Source organism: Euleptes europaea, chromosome 19 (assembly GCF_029931775.1).
Source record: "Euleptes europaea isolate rEulEur1 chromosome 19, rEulEur1.hap1, whole genome shotgun sequence".
NCBI lineage: Eukaryota > Metazoa > Chordata > Lepidosauria > Squamata > Sphaerodactylidae > Euleptes > Euleptes europaea.
Window position 1 is genome coordinate 7,636,055 of NC_079330.1, and position 21,058 is coordinate 7,657,112.

General features: G+C 46.5%; 1 protein-coding gene across 4 annotated transcripts in view; it reads left to right on the forward strand.

The window, feature by feature from the left end:
- The window catches only part of PRKCZ (protein kinase C zeta), a 93,313-nt gene that overhangs the window by 41,795 nt on the left and 30,460 nt on the right, over nt 1-21,058 (forward strand). For all 4 annotated transcript variants that reach the window (XM_056864920.1, XM_056864921.1, XM_056864918.1 and 1 more), the window contains one exon: nt 10,373-10,458. In XM_056864920.1, the coding sequence (XP_056720898.1) occupies nt 10,373-10,458 (86 nt within the window). The remainder of the gene's footprint in view (nt 1-10,372; nt 10,459-21,058) is intronic.

Here is a 21,058-nt window from a genome sequence, read left to right on the forward strand (position 1 = left end):
GTGCAAGGGGTTGGACTAGATGACTCTAGTGGTCCCTTCCCAACTTTTCAGAGTTCCACCAAGTCCCGACAGAAGTTTTTGTGTGTGTGTGTGTAGTTTCTTTGATTGTGTGCAACAAATATAAAACTAAGCATTTCAGCAACTATTTTTACAGCACGCTGTTAATTTTTTGAAATGTTACCACTTTCAGAGCTGGTCTTGGCTGATAAGGGTATAAAATACCTTCAGTGAACAAAATTCCATGCTGTAGTTGAATTCTGGCTTTTGGGCCAAAGACACTCGTTTGTGTCAGACATCAGGATCCAGGAAGTCTTAAATCTGAACTGTATACATGGGGAACGTACGAGTCTGAGGGTTTTTAGGTTCATTCTGATCATAACTAAACCGTGGTTTGTTATATCTCAATATTTCCCTAGTACATTTTGAGGAATACTTAGTGTGTTGTCCTCCAATGTCCATTTGGCTTAGGAGAAGGGTGTGGTGATGCAGGACTAGGTTTTACCTGCATATTTATAAGCTTACAGAGCTGCCTTATTGCACCACTGGCCCACGCAGCTCAGCATTGTGATTGGCTGCAGACTTGAGCAATGAAAGGTGCTTTCCCAGCATCTGCTGTCTGAGAAGGTTTAGCTCAAAATGCTGGGAATTAAACTTCGGAACTCCTGAGGACACGGAAGTGCGCACTGTACAACCGAGCCACAGCTCTTCCCCCGTACCCGAATGACAGCATGGGGGTAAGAGGGGGATCTGCAAATCTTGCAAGACATGATGTGAGATTTCTCGTCACTGCTTGTCTGGAGAAGTTGAGAAGATTCACTTAAATGTTGCTATCAAAGGATGCAGTTTTTGAGCTTGTCAGGAGGGGGAGGAATTGCACAGAAGAGCTAGTCCAAATGTGGTGTCTTCCCGTTGTGAAAAAGCATCTCTGGCGCTTCATCACGTTAAAACGTTTTCTGTTTTGGGGATTATTTGGCTGAAATGTCATTGGGGAGGAATACCGATAATTATAGTGGGGCTGTTGCTCTCAAAAAGATGCTCTCAAAAGTGAATTCATTTTGACCTAATAGCTTCCACTTCTTATGGCTGAATCGAAGTTCTTCCATAAACCGCCGAGCAACTGCAGCCTGTCCCCATGCATAGAGAATGAAGGAAGTACGTTTTCTTCCAGGGTCGATGGCAGGCATTCCTGAAGACCTTGGGTATGACACTACTTCTTTTTTAAACTCAGTGCTGCTGACACAATCCTCAGTTCCCCCCCCCCCCCCTGCACTTCAATTAATGCACTTCAAGAATACACAAGCATCTTGTTAGTGGTAGGCTGGGTCTGTGGGTGTCTGTGCCTGACTCTGAACCAGTGTCCTGAAGTCAGATGTGAAAGCTGGATATTCTGTTGACCAGCCAAGAACAAAAACCAGGCTCTTAGTATTTGAACACATGAAGCTGCCCTATCCTGAATCAGACCCTTGGTCCATCAAAGTCAGTACTATCTATTCAGACCAGTCAGTACTATCTACTCAGACCAGCAGCGGCTCTCCAGGGACTCAGGCAGGGGTCTTTCACATCATCTACCTGCCTAGTCCCTTTAAACTGGAGATGCCGGGTTATTGAACCCGGGACCTTCTGCATTCCGAGCAGATGCTCTGCCACTGAGCCACAGCCCCTGGGGAGTTTGTCAGTTTGGTCTAGCTCTTCTGTGCGATTACTCCCCCTCCTGGCAAGCTCAAAAACTGCATCATTTGATAGCAACATTTAGTGAAATCTTCTCAGCTTCTCTCAACAAGAGCAGGGGTGTCAAACTCAATTGATACCAGGGCTGGATATGACATAAATGTTGCTTAGTCGGGACAGGCCATGCCTCACCAGCCCAGATCGAGACTGGGAGGTGGAATGGCTGGCTCGTGGGCCAGATAGGCGCTCTCAAGGGGCCAGATCCGGCCCCCAGGCTGTATGTTTGCACCTCTGATTTAGAGACTTCCTATCAGCTGGCAATTGCAAAGGCCGATGCGGAGCACGACTGTTTGCAGTGTGGAGCAGCTCACTCAGGGTAAGTCTCTACATCAGACCTTCAGTCTCCTGGTTCAAACCCCAGGCTATTAACAAGGCAATCCTTCCGTGCTGTTTAGAATACCAGAACAAATTTAATTTTCTTGCTCTCTTGTGAATCCTAGCCAGCTCACTTCTCGACAATGTGTAAGGGCTGAACAGTTGTGCTGAGTGGCTTTTGCTTTTTAATAATAAGATCATAGAAGAAAACTAATAGGAGCCTTATGTGAAAATAACAGTTATGTACACTGTGAAGAAGGAACGTTGGTGACATTTTGGTGAAACCTTTACAATGGGAATTCTGCTTTTAAATTGCATCTAAACCACTGAAGTGCAGGCTGCTTTGTTTAGGAAACTCTAAGGATTTTACATAGATGGTCAGCTAAGGTACAAGCTGCTGGGGAGGGGCTGTAGCATCTGCTTGGCATGCAGAAGGTCCCAGGTTCAGTCCCCGGCATCTCCAGTTAAAAGGGACTAGGCAAGTAGGTGATGTGAAAGACCTCTACCTGAGACCCTGGAGAGCCGCTGCCTGTCTGAGTAGACAATGCTGACTTTGATGGACCGAGGGTCTGATTCAGTATAAATCAGCTTCATGTGTTCATTTCTAGAGCTTCTCATTACGTGTTTAATGTCACAGGCCTCTTCTGTTACTCCCACCTCAAATGTTATGACGCTTTTTGCAGTCCCTTTATGTTTTAAGGACTTCAGGCCATATGTTGTTCAACATCAACAGCTTTTCACATCCAGGGATGCAGTGTTGAATTTTCTGGTGCTTGGAGTGCTAGCTTAGGCCTTCTTGGAAACGTTGCTCGCAGTCTGTCCAGGTGTATCTGACATCAGTCTGATAGTCCACAGTCAGAAGCACAAATGTCAAATCATGTTCAGGTGACATAGTGTCCCCGGGGGTATATGGCTTCCTTTCTCTTCTCTGTAGCTTGTCATGATGGTTGAATCTGACAAACTATGGCTTCCACTAACCTCCAATTGCCTCCTAGGTATGATCTGCAAATGCAGAACAAACCTTGGTTTCAGTCCTTGGGGTGGAGGCAGCTCACACTAGAGGTAACTGCAGTTTGATCCATTTGATGGGTATTTCAAACCACTGAAGGGAGGAGCAGCTCATGAGCCTGTAGGGATGCCCTGGTTGGTTTAGTGGTGGGCCCTGTGATGCTGGAACTAGGCTCGGTTTTTGGATCTTAAAATACAGTCCAGGATTTCGTGGTGCAGAGACTGGTGATAGTGGCTTGAGAGTGGTTTGCCAGTATGGTGTAGAGGTTAAGAGCGGTGGACTCTAATCTGGACAACCAGGTTTGATTCCCCACTCCTCCACATGAGCGGCAGACACTAATCTGGTGAAGCGGTTTGGTTTCCCCACTCCACCGCGTGAAGCCAGCTGGGTGTCCTGGGCTAGTCACAGTTAACTTTGAACTCTCTCAGCCCCGCCTACCTCACAAGGTGTCTGTTGTGGGGAGGAGAAGGGAAGGTGATTATAATCCAGTTTGATTCTTCCTTAAGTGGCAGAGAAAGTTGGCATATAAAAACCAACTCTTCTTTTATGTTTCGGCTGTGATAGAACACCTGTTTGTTGCTTAAGTGATACAGTGAAGAATAGGGACCAATTTCCGCTTGTGTTGTTAGACAATTTGTCGAACTCCTCTGTGTCATAATAGAGAAGGAACACGAATAAGCTGGGAACTAATAAACTGGCTGGCCACCGCCCTGGGCAGGAGCCCTGGGGATGTTGTTCACGGAACGGAGACCTTTCCGCTTCTGCATGCTGCTCCAGGAAGCTGGTTGGTGGCCTTTATCTGAAGCAACAACCTCTCTTAACCAAACAGAATTCTGTCAAGTCTGTTTTAATTCTTGAGTTTGGAGATATTTGTGCTTAAGCGTCTTACCCTCAAGGGTGTTCTTGTTGTGAGCAGTGGCATTTCTGCTGCAAGTCTCACGGTCCACGCTGCTGTTGGGGCACGGGAAGAATTGTGGGAATGTCTTAAGGCTTTGAAGCAGACATTTTGGAGGAAGCAATCTCTCGGTTGTCTCTCTGAGCTGTCAAAGCTGTATTGTCTTTCAATAAATCGGAACTTGCCTTAATTTTTTTCCCTCGGTATTTTGCAAACCTGCCAATGAAGGCCTATATTTGCATCTGTACACCTAAACGTATTTTGAGGGCTCTGAAAATACGTGCTTCACTTTATTTGCTAACATTTTATTCCCGGCACTGCACAGCTAGATTGTTCAAGAGGCAATGTCTCCTGAAGTATATTTACAGAAGTGTTTTATTTGGTTCTCACTTTGTTTTTGATGTTATTTAAGAATCTAAGCAAGTACAAAGGGACCACCTGGTCTGCAGAGAGAGGGTCAAAGGCAAACACCTGCATATGCATGCCTCATTTAGGATGTCTAGGAACCTCGTTTGTACAGCGTGATTCGAACACAGTCTGGCCGTAGGTAGAACTTCTGTGTTAAAAGTTCTTAGAATCCTAAATACCTGTGTATGCTTCACTGGAGTGGAGAGCTCAGCATGAGTATCCCCATACGTGTACAGAGCCATTCCTTGCACTATGGAAAACTCTTGCCGGCAGCAGAACTACATCTGTGTATCAGAGCTCTCCTGCTTTCAACGAAACTCTGGATCTTTGGTTCTCTGGGGAAGACTACTGCTCAGTAAGATCACACGCTTGATATGCAGAAGGTGCAGGTCATGACACGTCCGCTTCAAAGATCTCGGCTTTTCCCTGCCTCAGCCCCTGGAGAGCTCCTGCCAGTCAGAGCAGATAATATTGAACTAGATGGAGCAAAAGTCCGGTTTGACAGAAGGCAGCTTCATATGTTCAGGGTGGTCAGCCTCCTTCTATAGGGACTTGGGGTGTTTGAGGTGGGGGACTGTGTAGGGGAGGGGCTGTGGCTCTGTGGCAGAGCATCTGCTTGGCATGCAGCAGGTCCCAGGTTCAATCCCCGGCATCTCCAGTTAAAGGGACTAGGCAAGTAGGTGATGTGAAAGACCTCAGCCTGAGACCCTGGAGGGCCACTGCCAGTCTGGGTAGACAATACTGACTGATGGACCGAGGGTCTGATTCAGTATAAGGCAGCTTCATGTGTTCACGTGACAAAGATGAGGTGGTCCCAGGATGTGATGTCTTATAAACAACTAACTTGTCATAATTTTTGTTCTCTGGAAGAATAAAACCGTGCAATTGAAGGAAATCATGTTCTGATGGAGACTTTCAGAGCTAGAAGCCCTGCGAAGGGGCTCCCTCCTACAAATGCTCGCAGGTGTGCCTCACACTCACCCATGGAAGATAGAGCTAGTGAGCTTGTTTGTCTAATGCTTATTTGGGCTGCAATTTTAATTTTAGAAATTTGTTTCAGTGAATTTCCAGGTACCGTGTGCCACATAATTTGTTTTTGAAATGTATTATCTCAGGCCTTGAGTGCTTTAGGACATTGTTGCCATAGAAACTGTTAAAATTCCTTATGAGCATTCTAATAATAGGCACTGAAATAAAAACACTCACCTCAAGGTTTTGTTGTTGTGTGCGCTTCCCCTCTCTCCCCCCCCCCAAATTCTTTTACTGTCTGACTGGTCAAGATAGCCAGACTGGGCTACTGACCTTGTATTTCCGGGTCCCCCAACTTTTCGAGCTTGCGGGCACCTTTGGAATTTTGACAGGGGGTGGTGGGCGCAGCTGCAAAATGGCTGCTGCAGGAGGTGGAGCCAGCTACAAAATGGTTGCCCCAGCTTATCTTCAGTAACACAGTGAAGATCCTTGTGCTGGGGTGGCAGCTGCTGCCAGAGCAACATTTTTTTAAAAGATCTGCACCGCCAATCGCATCTCTAGCATCTCTAGAGCCAGCGTGGTGTAGTGGTTAAGAGAAGTGGTTTGGAGCGGTGGACTGTGATCTGGTGAACTGGATTTGTTTCCCCACTCCTACACATGAAGCCAGCTGGGTGACCTTGGGCTAGTCATACTGTCTCAGCCCCACCTACCTCACAGGGTGTCTGTTGTGGGGAGGGGAAGGGAAGGTGACTGTAAGCCGGTTTGATTCTTCCTTAAGTGGTAGAGAAAGTCAGCATATAAAAGCCAACTCTTCTTCTAATAGCTCAGCAGAATAGCTTCCTGGGCAAAAGCCCTACCTGGCCCCACCCACTTTCTAAAAACCCTTAGTGGACGCCAGAAAAGGTATTTGTGAACTCCTTGGGGCCCACAGGCACTACATTAGGGGGCCCTGTTGTATGTGGGAAATGGAGTTCGCCTTTGAAGGAGTCATGTCATAACTTGGGGTGGGGGTGGGTTAACATATTCTCAAGCCAATCTCATATTGTGTCCAAATCTAGCTTTTGTATGTGGACAAGATCTCTGTCGAAGCTTACTAATTCTTAATGAATTTTGGCACAGTTTCCCCATGCCTTCAGAGGAAGTGTGGCGTAGTCCATGCTGCTCCTCTAAGATGCTGTTTTGTTTAAGCCACCTATGCAAAAATGGCCTAGACAGGTTCGAGAGGATCACACAACGGTTTCGCTGAACCCAAGGTAGCCTAGGCAGGCTAGACTTTTTGAAACAGTAGCCCTATGCAGCATGACAAATTGAGGGGTGGGGTTGACGGCCGGGGTCTCACCTGGCTTGGGTGGTGGTGTGTTTCCTGTCTACGGAAAAATTTAAAAATCCCATTTGTCTCAAATCTGACATGGTCTCTTGTCCCATTGTGGGGCAAGACCAGCCACTTTTTTGCCCCCTCTTTACTGTCACTGCCGCCACTTTGGGTCAAATCCAGACCCTTTCTCTCTCATGTTAGGTTGCCCATACCCAGCCTCACAGGGGTGTTGCTCAAGTTGCATGCCAAGTGTGCAGACTCTCTCAAGTTAAACAAACTTTATTACTACAAGGCACACACTCAGGGTATTGCAAAGGACAGAATCCAGGTGCACGATGGAAAATAGACAAAAAGACAGTTGCTAACTAAAGCACTTACAATCCATGGGGGTTACCGCACTTTGTATTCCAGCGATGTATTAAGAGTTTGAAAATGTTGTAAAAAACATCGCTTTAAAAGGGTTTTTGGATACCACTGCTTATAAATGGTTGGAAGACGTCTTCACAGCTAAAGGGGCCAGACAAAGTGCGAACAGTATTTTTTATAACGTTTTCAAACTCTTAATACATCGGTGGGAATACATAGAAAGTGCGAACAGTATTTTTTATAACGTTTTCAAACTCTTAATACATCGCTGGGAATACAAGTGCGGTAACCCCCCATGTTACGCCTGTTGTTAGGCAGATCTCCATTCCTACTCATGTCCAATGAAGGGAGCTTTGACTCTCAAAAACGTATACTCTGAAAATTGTGTTCTCTGTGGAGCTACTGGACTCAAATTTTGTTACTTATGTGTAAAAAAGATCCTTGTTCATTCCCCTTTAAAACCTTGTTTAAAGCCATTTCTTATGGCTTTTCTTCCTTTAAAGAGAAGGAATTGTTTTCAGATTAGCTGTAACCGAACTTAGGCTGTTTTCATCGTTTATACTAGTAAATTTGCTAGGAAAACATAGTTATTTCCACATTAGCAAAAACCGTAACACTGCCATTACTGGTGAAAATAACTTTTAGAGAATTTACAAAACAAAACACATGCACAAACAAGCTATTTTTTCCGCATTGTGTTAAATGCTTCAGATTGTCTTATTTTCAGTTTGGCTAGAGCAGCTCTGATCCTAAATAAGTGCCGTCACTGCAAATCTCATCTTGGTGATTGTGGCTTGTTCTGGCAGAATGCTTTGAGGGCTGCCCAGCAAGTAGGAAGAGAAAATGCGCCCGTATCTGTATTACATGTGCTAAAAACTACAAAGTGATTGCGCAGTGTCTTCTAGCACGAATACAAAATTCTGATACATTGCCCAGTTAAGAGCACCTACATGTTTTTTAAATCTACTCTCCCCCCCCCCTCCCGGCTTCCTTCCTGGAAGCTCCATCATCAAAGGTAGTTTTGATGGGGGGGGGGGGAGGCTAGGGTTGGGAAATACCTGAAGATTTTGGGGGGTGGAGCCTGCACAGGGAGGGGTTTGGGGAGGGGGGACTCAATGGAGTATAACGCCAAAGAGTCCACTTTCCAAAGCAGCCATTTTTTTCCGGGGGAACTAAGCTTTTTTTTTTGTCTGGAGATCAGTTGTAGTTTATTTATCTATCAAATTTCTGGCCTGCCCTCCCCGGCCAAGACCAGGCTCAGGGTGGGTAACAACATAAGAACGGCCCTGCTGGATCAGACCAAGGCCCATCAAGTCCAGCAGTCTGTTCACACAGTGGCCAACCAGGTGCCTCTAGGAAGCCCCCAAACAAGACGACAGCAGCAGCACCATCCTGCCTGTGTTCCACCGCACCCAAAATAATAGGCATGCTCCTCTGATACTAGAGAGAATAGGTATGCAGCTTGACCATTCTAACTAATAGCCATGAATACCCCTTTCTTCCATGAATATGTCCATTCCCCTAGCGTGCTTTCAATACAGTGCTTGTTATCATTGTACAGTCTTGCTGAAATACCTTTAAAAATAATAATAATAAACCAGAACGTAAGCTACCTCCCCTCCCCGTCGGGATAAGGAGGACTTGGCTGAGATTTGAATGGCCTTTGGCAAATCCCTACCTGTCAGACAACAATAAAATCAATACGATATCCGTGTGTGTGTGTGTGAACAAAACACTTAAAACCATAAACGCACTCTTCTACAACTGTTAAAACCACAGATGGCACACAAACTTACTGCAGTACCTGCTGAGATATAATAGACAGGCAGGACCCCCCCCCCCTCTAAGTTCCAGGAGATGTTCAGGCCCCACCTGGGAGTTTGGTCAACCTTAAGGGGTGTTCTGTGAGAAATGGATGTGGGATTGGTGGGCCAAAACCCTACTAACCGACCCCCTCCAGTGAACTGCAAAATGAGTCATGTCGGCCCTGTTTTTCGTCTGGGTGGGCAGTGGACTTATGGGACTGCCTTTGACCTTGGGGTGTATAGGTCAGTTGGTTTGGTGTGGCTGGCAAGAGCTCTCCAGATCTCAGGTGAAGAATAGCCTTTCCCATCACCTGCTACCTGAGAACTCTGACATTAGGAAGGATTTTCTAACAGTTAGAGCGGTTCCTCAGTGGAACAGGCTTCCTCGGGAGGTGGTGAGCTCCTTCCCTGGAGGTTTTTAAGAAGGGGCTAGATGGCCATCTGTCAGCAATGCTGATTCTATGACCTTAGGCAGATCACGAAAGGGAGGGAACCTTGGCCATCTTCTGAGCATGGGTGTGTGTGTGGGGGGGGGGTAGTTGTGAATTTCCTGCATTGTGCAGGGGGCTGGACTAGATGACCCTGGTGGTCCTTCCAACTCTATGATTCTATGAGATGCTGAGAATTAGATTGGGCGACCTTCTGCATGCAAAGCATTTCCGCTCTCTCGCTGAGCTACCCCTCCCCTCCCTTCCCCTCCCCGTCGGGATAAGGTGGACTCGGCTGAGATTTGAATGGCCTTTGGCAAATCCCTACCTGTCAGACTCAGTTTCCACCCTTCAAAGTTTGAATAATTGTGACTTGGCCTCGCAGCCGCCGTGAGAATGAATTATGACTATCAATCCAATTTCGTCTAACCAAGCACGCATGGTGCCACAAACTAATCGACAAGTGTGTCTCTCTGGGTGCTCTTGATTTCTCTTAAGGTAGCTTGCGTTCTGGTTTATTTATTTATTTTTTAAAAGGTATTTCAGCAAGACTGTACAATGATAACAAGCACTGTATTGAAAGCACGCTAGCTTTGTTGCTTCCTTATTAAAAAAAAAAAAAAAGATAGTGGGTGACCTCATCTTCCAGGATGGAGAAAATGAGAGAACCATAACCGGGCAAAGATTTATATTGTTTGCTCTGCTGCCTTATATACTATCGTTGTAAACTAATGTGCATCTCGGAGGTTTGCTCGTGCCGCTGACACACTGAAAGGGGAGCATGATGCGGGTTAGAGAGGGAATGTGTTTCTTTAACCCAGTTATCTCTCTCCATCTCACCTGAGCTGCAAGCAGTAAGCAGCCACAGAACTGTAACAAGATTATAATCATGTGAGGAGGGGAAAGGGTGGGGGGGAGATGGAGGAAAGGGAGAGGCAGCGGGTGGGGGGGAGGCACATCCTCCAGACGCTTTTTGACATCAGATTCTGTTAAGCAGCGATATATAGCTGTGCGTGGATGTTCAGAAAAGGAAGATTGTTCTAAGTCACAACTTGCTCAATGCAGGCAGGGCGTGTGTGTGTGCGTGTGGCATTACTATGCTCCTGCTTTACACCTTTTTAATTTCCTTCTCAGAATCAATCTACCGTCGCGGAGCCAGAAGATGGAGGAAGCTGTACAGAGTGAATGGGCATCTGTTTCAAGCCAAGCGCTTTAACAGAGTGAGTACTGTTGCTAAAAGGAGCTGGTGGGGTGATGGTGGAGAGAAATCTCTCTCTCTCTCTCTCTCTCTCTCTCTCTCTGTGGGAGGGGGATTATTAGTATTTTTTCCCCAGTGGAGGCTTTTCTTGTATTGGGTTGGGAAGAAGAAAAAAAATGAAGAGATCTCTCTTTGAAAATTAAGAGATTTTGGTTTGTTTCAACTTGGCTAATGCAATATTACTCAAAGAGCATTTGGATTATCCGTTCTGGGGGCAGCCGTACAGGAGTAATTTCTCAGAACTTGCATTTGTGTTTTGTTCCCTGATAAATATTTTTCGCGGTGCCTTTTCAGCCGCTCTGCAATCGGTGTGAATACCTCCCTCCCCACACACCCCCAGCACGTTTATTGTCTTCCGCTGCTTCCTTTCCCCCACTCTCCATTGTGTTCGTGGATTAGTGTTTAAGATGCTTAGAATTCTCTTAAAATACCCAGGAGCTAAATGGATATGACCTAATTAGCAGCCCTGCAAATATTTTTATCTTCTGAGCTGCAAACTGCTGCATGTGCAACGGATCTGACTTCATCGATGAAAGCAAAAGAATCCCGGAGACCCCTCCTTCCTTAACCAAGCCCATTATGCTGCAGCATGTATTCTCTGTATAACCCCCACCCCCACCCCCTCTTTTTTTGGAAGTTTCATAAAATTCTTGTGATAGGGGAGTGTCAGATTGTAGATTTGTTTAAATATCAGCGTGGTTTGGTCATTGTTGCTTTGTGGGTAAGGCAGAGGCATTTATCTTAAGGCAAATTTTTATATCCCATTCTCCTGTTAAGACTTCTCGATATATAATTAATGGGATAGCTTAACATAAAAACAAGATTTTTTTTTTTTAATTGTAAGCCTCGTTTGTAACCCCAGGCTAATTTTTCCAATTTGCCCTGCTTGTGGGCTTCTTGTAAATGTTCTGGCTGTGAGAAACTGGGTGCTGGACTAGGTCTGTTTCAACAAGACTTTATATACAATTGATAGAAATATTTCTGTAGGCTGGTAGTATGTTAACACATCTTAGTTAAAATATATATGGGAGTCATAATTTTGACTCCCAGATATATTTCATCGTCAGGATTTAGTATTTTCGAGAAGCATAAAATATTGAGCTTGCACGGTGTTAAGAGCACAGGCATCCTAACAGTTGTTATTGTCATTGAATGGGCCTAGTTCCAGATAAATCACGTAAAAGGCAAATAAGTTTGAAAATTCATAAATAGGAATCGCGTGTCACCTTAATAACAAAAACATGTTTTCCAGTATAAGCCTTTTTGTTAGCCTTTCAGGTGCCACAACTTCTGTTTGTTTTTTGCTGCAGCATACCAGTCGTCTGAATATTTATAAAATATCTGTTTGGAATTTATATCCTCTGTAGCTTCCTAGGCTTGGGTGAGGCGGGAGCTTATCTTGGAAAAGTTCATGCGTCGCTCCCCCCTCATAAACCTGTATTATACCAAATTCTCATAAACGTAAGGATAAGTTTCTTTTCCAGTATTGATACTCGCTAAAGGTGTTTGTTTTTATGAAAATGCCCAGTATCCAAAACGCTCGTACTGTTAGGTGTTGGGAACTAAGGAAGTTTTGGGCTCGTGTTTCTAGAACACAACACAGACTGCTTTTTGAAATGAGGGAGCTTTCAAAAGCAGATAATATGGTGTGTGATCTGGAGGGAGGGTTTAGTGTTTGAAAGTAAAAAGTAAAAAATATTATCAGACATTCCCAAGTCCTTGGACATACCCAACATAGATGCTTGGCTTCCAGCCTGTGTGTATTGTATGTTACCGTATTTTTTAACTGCCAAGTTGCTTAGACAAGTAATTAAATTTTGCATCCATAATGCTACTCATGAAGACTCTTGTCTCCCCCACAGTAAAACACACAAAGCCTGGGCAATGCAAAGGGAAAGGGTGCTTCAAATAAAAGTGGAGTGGGTCTCAGTTTTAAAATGAAAATTCCTGCTTAAAATTGAAATAAACTCTAGTTTGAAATGTCACTGGTTGTGCCGTTAAACAAACTGCAGTCCTAATTTGGTAATAAGTATAAAGTTTGGGACTTGTTGAAAAATGTATTGAGCTTACTGTAGTAGTGTTATGCTTTTATCCAAACACTGTTTGGGCACACTTGTTGTTTTTACGTGGGAGGTGCATGTCCCTATATTCTTTTCGTGATGGGTGGCGGTAGAAAGTGTCATGAAGTCGCAGCCGATTTAGGGCGACCCTGTAGAGCAGGGGTCCTCAAACTACGGCCCATGGGCCGGATCCGGCCCGTCAGGGTCCTGAACCCGGCCCCTTTAAAACATTGCAGCCGCAAGGAGAAAGTGTGTTGATCCCCAAGGGATGCGCCAAGGCGGAGCGACAACCTTTTCTCCCCCCCTTTGTGGGGGAAAAAAGAAAGCGAAGCTTAGCGCAGGAGGGGATGAGCTTGCCCGGCCACGGTAGCTCCCGGGAGGCCGCGCCACAGCGGGAGCCCTTACCGGCCACCGTCCGTGTGCCAGCCGCAGCAGACTGACCACTGAGCCTCTCACAGCAGCCGCCGCCTGAGCTGAGGCGATGGAGCAACGCTGCCGGAGGTGGCCGCGACCAGTGGGCAGCGCAGCAGCAATGATGGCCACCGCCTTCCCGCTCCTGCTGGGCGCCCTTGCCCTTCTGCTGACTCCGGTGGCCGCCTCGACAGAAGCGAAGGAGTGTGACAAGCTCTGCGCCAACGGAGGGCGCTGCCAGCCCGGCACCGGCCAGTGCGAGTGCCAGCCCGGCTGGGTGGGCGACCAGTGCCAGCACTGCGGGGGGCACTTCCGGTGAGACAGGGGAGGAGGGAGGGAGGGGGGAGATCCCTGATCCCTGGGGGGGGATCAGGCGGGGCTCTTTGTGTGCAATGGGGGGGGGTTTAAAATAGGGTTGCCACCCTCCAGGTGTGGCCTTGAGATATCTTGGGATTACAGCTGATGTCCAGACGACAGAGATCAGGGGAGGGGCCCTGACTCAGTGCTGGAGCATCTGCTCAGCATGCGGAAGGTCCGAGGTTCAATTCCCGGCATCTCCAATTAAAGGGACCAGGCAAGTAGGTGATGTGAAAGACCTCAGCCTGAGATCATGGCTCAGTGGTCGAGCATCTGCTTGGCATACAGCAGGTCCCAAGTAGGTGATGTGAAAGACCTCTCTGCCTGAGACCCTGGAGAGCCGCTGCCGGTCTGAGTAGACAATACTGACTTTGATGGACCGAGGGTCCAATTCAAAATGAAGCAGCTTCATGTGTTCATGTGAAGTGACGACCGGTCACTTCCTCCCAGCTCCCTACACACAGGAGGGAAGAGGGAAGAGAGACAAGCCGCGAGGACAGGAGAGCCGCGCCGACTCCCATTAGCCACAGCCACCATCTCATTAGCCAAAAGCAGGCCCATACTTCCCATTGAAATATTATAAGTTTATGTTGATTAAAGTAGTTCTTCATTTTAAATATTGCATTGTTTCTCTTATTTTTGTGCACTACAAATAAAATATGTGCAGTGTGAATAGGAATTTGTTCATATTTTTTTCAAACTATAGTCCGGCCTCCAACAGTGTTTGAGGGACAATGAACTGGCCCCCTGTTTAAAAAGTTTGAGGACCCCTGTTGTAGAGTTTTCAAGGCGTGAGACGATCAGAGGTGGTTTGCCATTGCCTGCCTCTGCGTAGCAGCCCTGGATTTCCGTGGTGGTCTCCCATCCAAGTACTAACCAGGGCCAGCTTAGCTTCTGAGGTCCAGCAAGGTTGGTCTTGCCTGGGCCAACCAGGTCAGGGCTCCTAACTTTTAGCTAACTTCATAACAGAGCTACAGTTTGTGGCCTGGTTTGGAGACTGGTGGCACCAGCAAATGAGAAGTCAGTGCACTAATATAGAGTTATAAAACGTGGTGTTACAGCTGTGTTCCGTGTGGACCATGCTAGTACAGGTGTTTGAAGCTAGGATACGGAAGAACCTTGTTGGAAAGTCCACATCTTTCAACATTGTTCTCTTGTAGTCTTGCATTCTCAAAAATTGTTGTGTTTAGGGGGATTTGGCGCAGTACCTTCTCCCTTGAAGACCGTGTCTCAGTGGTAGAGCATCTGCTTGGCTTGTAGAAGGTCCCAGGTTCAATCCCCGGCATCTCCAGTTAAAGGGACTAGGCAAGTAGGTGATGTGAAAGACCCCTGCCTGAGACCCTGGAGAGCCACTGCCGGTCTGAGTAGACAATACTGACTTTGATGGACCAAGGGTCTGATTCAGTATAAGGCAGCTTCATGTATATGTGTAACAGCCCATTTCTGAGGGGAAGGGCTGCGCCGGTGACTAGCGGCAGCACGGCTGGAGGTCCCCCCCACCACTGAGGCCAAAACCTTCCCCTTCCCTCAAAAGCCTGTGCAACTGCTCCATAGGGTTGTACGGGGATTTGCCACCTAAGGTGGCATATCTCGAGAAAAGGGGAAGGGGGTGTTCCTGGGACAAAAAGGCTTTGGGGCCGCCTTTAGGTGGCCCCTCCCCTGGCCCTGCGCCGGAACGCCCCTGGAACACCCCTGGGAGGACAGCGCACGGAAGTGCACCATCCAGACGCCAGTGCGAGGCTGTGCCGGCATCCCTGAGGATGGTGTCCAACCCCCCGCCAGTGTCTGTGCCACCCTGGGCAGTGTAAGTGGCATGGGTGAAGGGGGCCCAAACACCGGCACAGCCCCTTCTTGGTCTCCAAAGGACTTTTGTCCTTTAGGCTCAGGAATGGGCAGTGAGCTACCACAAGATCAGCATGTGGGAAGAGCAAGCACCTCTTTGGCTGTGATATTATGAATCCCTTGGGGTCGAGCTGGGTATGTTTAGCCTGGAGAGGAGACGACTGAGAGGTGAAATGATAACCATCTTCAAGTACTTGAAGGGCTGTCATATAGAGGATGATTCCAAGTTGTTTCCTGTTGCTCCAGAAGGTCGGACCAGAACCAATGGGCTAAAATTAAATCAGAAGAGTTTCTGTCTAGACCAGTGGTTCTTAAAGTGGGCAGTACCACCCCCTGGGGGGCGATGGGATTACCTAGGGGGGCATTAAGAGTCAAGGGGGCAGCAGGGGGCGCTAAAGGTGGGCCCCTTCACTGATTGTTCAGTGTTGTTGTTCACTGATTTACAATAGATCAAGCCCCGTGGCGCAGAGTGGTAAGCTGCAGTACTGCAGTCCAAGCTCTGCTCACGACCTGAGTTCGATGCCGACGGAAGTTGGTTTCAGGTAGCTGGCTCAAGGTTGACTCAGCCTTCCATCCTTCCGAGGTCGGTAAAATGAGTACCCAGCTTACTGGGGGTAAAGGGAATATGACTGGGGAAGGCACTGGCAAACCACCCCGTAAACAAAGTCTGCCTTGGAAACATTGGGATGTGACGTCACCCTATGGGTCAGGAATGACCCGGTGCTTGCACAGGGGACTACCTTTACCTTTACCTTTTTAAGCTGTGGCACCGTGCTAACAAATTTGGTGGAAACTATCAGGTTTTTGTTTTCCAGACTTTGAAGAGCTGGTACCACTGGATCAAGTTCATCAGTTTTGTTGAATAAATTTCAGCCAAAATGTTTTAATGTGGTTTTGAATAGATGTGCAATTAATTGTTACTGTTTTGAAATTTTATTGTTATTATCTTCTTTAGTGAGTCATGCAAACCCCTATTTTGAATAATGCTTTTTATAGGGTAGGGTAGGGGGTGCTGGGGTTGAGTTTGTGGAACCAAGGGGGTGGTGGCCCAAAAAGTTTGGAAATCACTGGTCTAGACATTAGGGAGAATTTTCTAACAGTTAGAATAATTCTTCAGTTGAACAAGCTTCCTTGGGAGGTGGTGAGCTCTCCTTCCCTGGAGGTTTTTAAGAAGAGGCTATATGGCCATCTGTCAGCAATGCTGATTCTATGACCTTAGGAAGATCATGAGAGGGAAGGCACCTTGGCCATCTTCTGGGCATGGAGTATGGGATACTGGGGTGTGTGGGGAGGGAGGTAGTTATGAATTTCCTGCATTGTGCAGGGGGCTGGACTAGATGACCTTGGTGGTCCCTTCCAACTCTATGATTCTATGACTGCACTCTAGTCCCAGTGCCGTCCTTTGCAATATGGACAGCTGAGAGACCAGCATGAGCCAAACACTCAGCAAATGTTTGTGAGCCTCCACAACTCAGTCCCCTAAAAACATGGTGATTCATTCACACACACACACACACACACACACACACACACAATTTGTTCTGGTTGCTTCCAGTGGCCCCATGTGGATGTGCTGCCATTTGGCTAGTTGTTTGCACAAAACGGATCCCTGGGCAGTGTGGGCAATGCTAGTTTGTAACTAGCAGATGAAGTCATCCGAACCAGAACGGGGGGGAATTGGGCTTCACAGAGCTGGTTTGGCATGCGGAAGTGCTTCCTACGCAGCTCCACGTCCAGCAGCCAACCCCTAGGCAAGCTGAATGTGTGAACTGGGCCCTGGCGACTTCTAACAAGGCTCTTCAGTGATGCTCAGCCAGGCACTTCTGTTTCCGTGATTGCCACTGTGGTCTGAAAATTAGGGTTTATTCTTCAGTGTTGTGTGCGTTTTGCAAAAGACACAGAAACACTTAAAAAAATATATAGTGGGTGGCTTAGTTACAATTTTAAAATGCCCTCAATTACGTATAATTTTCTCTTCTGCTCTAAGCGTCAGTTAGCCTCCGTTCTGATCCCTGGGAGTCCTAAAATAACGAAATTTAGCTTATTGTAAAGCATTTTGCCAACAGAAGAGTGACAGCCCTTCATAATGCCGAGCCGAAACTCTTGACAAAACCCGCCTTGGTTTCATCTTGCTGTAGCAAATCGCATCTCCCGGTCATTACCGCAAAGTCACTGACCTTTCTGTTTAAGGCGACTGTTATAGGGTCATAATATGGACACCATCATTTTATAAGCCAATCACCACGTGCTCCAGGGGATGTATCTATTATTTTTGTTTGGAGGAGGGTAGATAGAGTGGTTTATTATCATCGTTCCTTTATTGGCATAAAAAACACAATTCGAAAGGTTACAAAAGGAATGGGAATGTTAAAAGCTGCCCTTTTAATAATATGGTTAAAAGGCGGTTACATTGAGAAATGCAGTTTGTTGATAATGCCATCTGATTAGTCGTTTGGCGGGCTTTTAAACCTTAAAAACTGTGCCACCGTCTCCAGTATTTTGGGCGAACAATTGTTCAATAAGTAGAGAACGTTAAAAGAATCAGAGAAATTGAGTCTATTTACCAACAGGGGGTTTAGTAGTTCATTGCGAGATTCTGTGTAGAAACTGCAATAAAATAAAATGTGAGCAACTGTTTCTATACGATTATTGTCACAAGGGCAGAGCCCGTCATACAGAGGGATTTTCTGAAATCTGCCTTCGAGTAGCGCAGGTGGCAAAAACATTAAATCTGGCCAGAGAGATAGCTCTACGTTGAGATGGATCACACAGGTGATATCAGTATGGAGAGGGCTGGTAAACGTCAAAGGGTACCCCTCAATTTAGTGGGGGGAGCATGTTTTATTAGCAGCACCATTTAGATCTTGAAGTCCTATATCTGATATTCTTTGGAAAGCTTCTTCTAGAGTCGTTTATAAATCCAAAGTCTTAGTGCACAGTCCCTTAAAGGTATGTGCGGGGTCTGATTTGCAGCTTTAAAAAGTAGTTGGAAGACTGAGCTGGATTAAAAAAGACCTTTTAGACAAATTGGGCTCAGTGGTTGGAACACTCATCTGCGCTTCAGGCTTGAGCTGTGGTTCCAGGTGAAAGATCCTGTTGACTTGCTTTTTCCTAGGAGAGGATCAAACTGGAAGGAGGAACCTCGTTCCAAGTAGTATAAGCTAACAAAGTTTGTGGAATGTACTTTGGAAATGAGTTTTCTGGGTTAGCCAAGCGATGATGGAAATATCTGGAGGCTTTTAAAACGAAGTTAACGTTCTGATGCTACACAAGCATCAGCTAGTGTTTGAATTTTGAAGCAAGTTCCTTGCAGATCTTTGGCTGTTTGTGAAGCAGATTCTGCTACAGAGCTTTGCTGTGTTTTCTACCGAGATGGTTCTTTCGGAGAAGATGTGAGTTGCTATAGTGATTAAAATGTATATAAATAAGAGGGGTGTGTTGGGCTGTGCATGGTTTTTCTCTTTTGGGGGAGAAAAGGCATGCCTTTGCCGAAAGCAATGCTGTCCGGTTGGAATGGATCAATGGGGTTTCATTCTAAAGGGAAACAATATAGAAGCATGGTCAGGCTGAACACACAGCCTTGACCGTATGTTTAAATTGGCTTGTTTCTGGGAGATGGAGACCAAGTCCTATGAGGAAAGGTTGAAGGAGCTGGGTATGTTTAGCCTGAAGAGGAGAAAACTGAGAGGGGATATGATAACCATCTTCAAGTGCTTGAAGGACTGTCATATAGAGGAGGGTCCCAAGTTGTTTTCTGTTGCCCAAGAAGGTCAGACCAGAACCAATGGGTTGAAATTAAATCAAAAGAGTTTCTGTCTAGACATTAGGAAGAATTTTCTAACAGTTAGAGTGGTTCGTCAGTGGAACAGGCTTCCTCGGGAGGTGGTGAGCTCTCCTTCCCTGGAGGTTTTTAAGCAGAGGCTAGATGGCCATCTGTCAGCAATGCTGATTCTATGACCTTAGGAAGATCATGAGAGGGAGGGCACCTTGGCCATCTTCTGGGCATGGAGTATGGGATACTGGGGGTGTGGGGAGGGAGGTAGTTGTGAATTTCCTGCATTGTGCAGGGGGCTGGACTAGATGACCCTGAAACTAGATCAGACTGGCACTGCTTGGCTTGAAAACCATGGAATGTGAATATTTTGGCCTCAGAAAGTTCTGCTGCTTGATCACTGGATTGCAGACTGCTAATTAATGAACACTTGCAAGAGAATATGCTATTTCTGCTCCCCCACCCCCCATTTAAGGCCAGATATGTGCTGGTAAAAAGCCTTTAGAAAACTATTTTCTCTTTGAACACACAAAAACGTGAAGCTGCCTTATTCTGAGTCAGACCCTTGGTCCATCAAAGTCAGCATTGTCTACTCAGACTGGCAGCGGCTCTCCAGGGTCTCAGGCAGAGGTCTTTCACATCACCTACTTGCCTGGTCCCTTTAACTGGAGATACCGGGGATTGTACCTGGGACCTTCTGCATGCCAAGCAGATGCTCTACCACTGACCCATGGTTCCTCCCCTAAAGGAGACATGAGGCTGCCTTATACTAAATCAGACCCTCGGTCCATCAAAGTCAGTATTGCCTACTCAGACCGCCAGCGGTTCTCCAGGGTCTCAGGCAGAGGTCTTTCACATCACCTACTTGCCTAGTCCCTTTAACTGGAGATGCTGGGGATTGAACCTGGGAGCTTCTGCATGCCAAGCAGGTACTCTACCACTGAGCCACAGCCCCTCCCCGGGCACCCTTCTTCAGCTCTAGGCTTTGTCTTCAGAACTGCTGGATGAGTCCTAGAGTCTCAGGCAGAGGCAGCAAAATGAAGGTTCTGGGCGATTCTGGCCTCCCAGACCTTCTCAACAGATAGATGGGATTCATTAGAGATGCTTCCAGGGATGTATTAACACGACGAGCGCAGTGTTTATTTCCCGTGCCCCCGTTAAGCCGGGGAACTCAGCACAGATCGCACCCCTTTGATTCCTGATTCAAAACCGCCGGGAATTCACTGGCACCGTTTGATGTGCAGCAAGATCAAAATGCCGCTTGTTGCCTCTCAAGGCTCTGCTTTGGTTGAGGAACCGCCACTCCTGCTTTCCTGTTAGGATAGAAAGCGAAACCCTTGGCAGTGTCTGCATCCTCTTAATGCTAGTCGAGTTATGTACCATCTCGGTGATGGATATTTTCTCCCCTCCTAATGAGCTATTCATTCTTCTGTGTTGTCTAGTTTAGCTTTTAATCATACCAATTAAGCCAAGGTGAAATGTTATCTTTTGGAGCGCAGAAAGGGGGGAGGGGAAAAATTAAAAGCTATGGGGAGAGGGGAAATCCTTTTAGCCTTTGTAATAGCTTATGCACACTGTCCTTAGTCCATAGTCATAGCTCCGTATAGATTTCTTTAAAAATTGCTTTGGGCATCTGGCTATTCAGCAGTGGGATGTTGTTTCCTTGTTCCATTGACCTGAAAAAAATCTTTGCTTCAAGCAAAGGCGCTCTAGACTACTCCAGCTTCTTCTCATTCCCCCACGCCAGTCCTTGGGGGCACGCCTCTCATTCTTTTCATGATAGGAAAACCACTCTCCCTGCCTCTGGAATGCCTCCTTAGTCATTGTGAGCTTTATTTTCTTCTGTGAATGCCGATACCCATTCCATTTTGTCTCTTTATGCCTGGCAAATGCAATGGTAGTGTGTGTTTAAGGCGGCACCTCATCTTCAGGTATAACCACAAAACGACTCTTGTAATGATGATGGAACAACCACTGAGACTTGTCATGCTGTTTGAGAGCTGCAAATCTAAACCTGGTTTCTGACACACGTCTAGTAGTCTTGCATTTTGTTAGATCCTGGACGGTGGGGTTGAATGAGGGAGGTGTTGACAACACCAGCCTCCAAGCCAGCAAAAGAC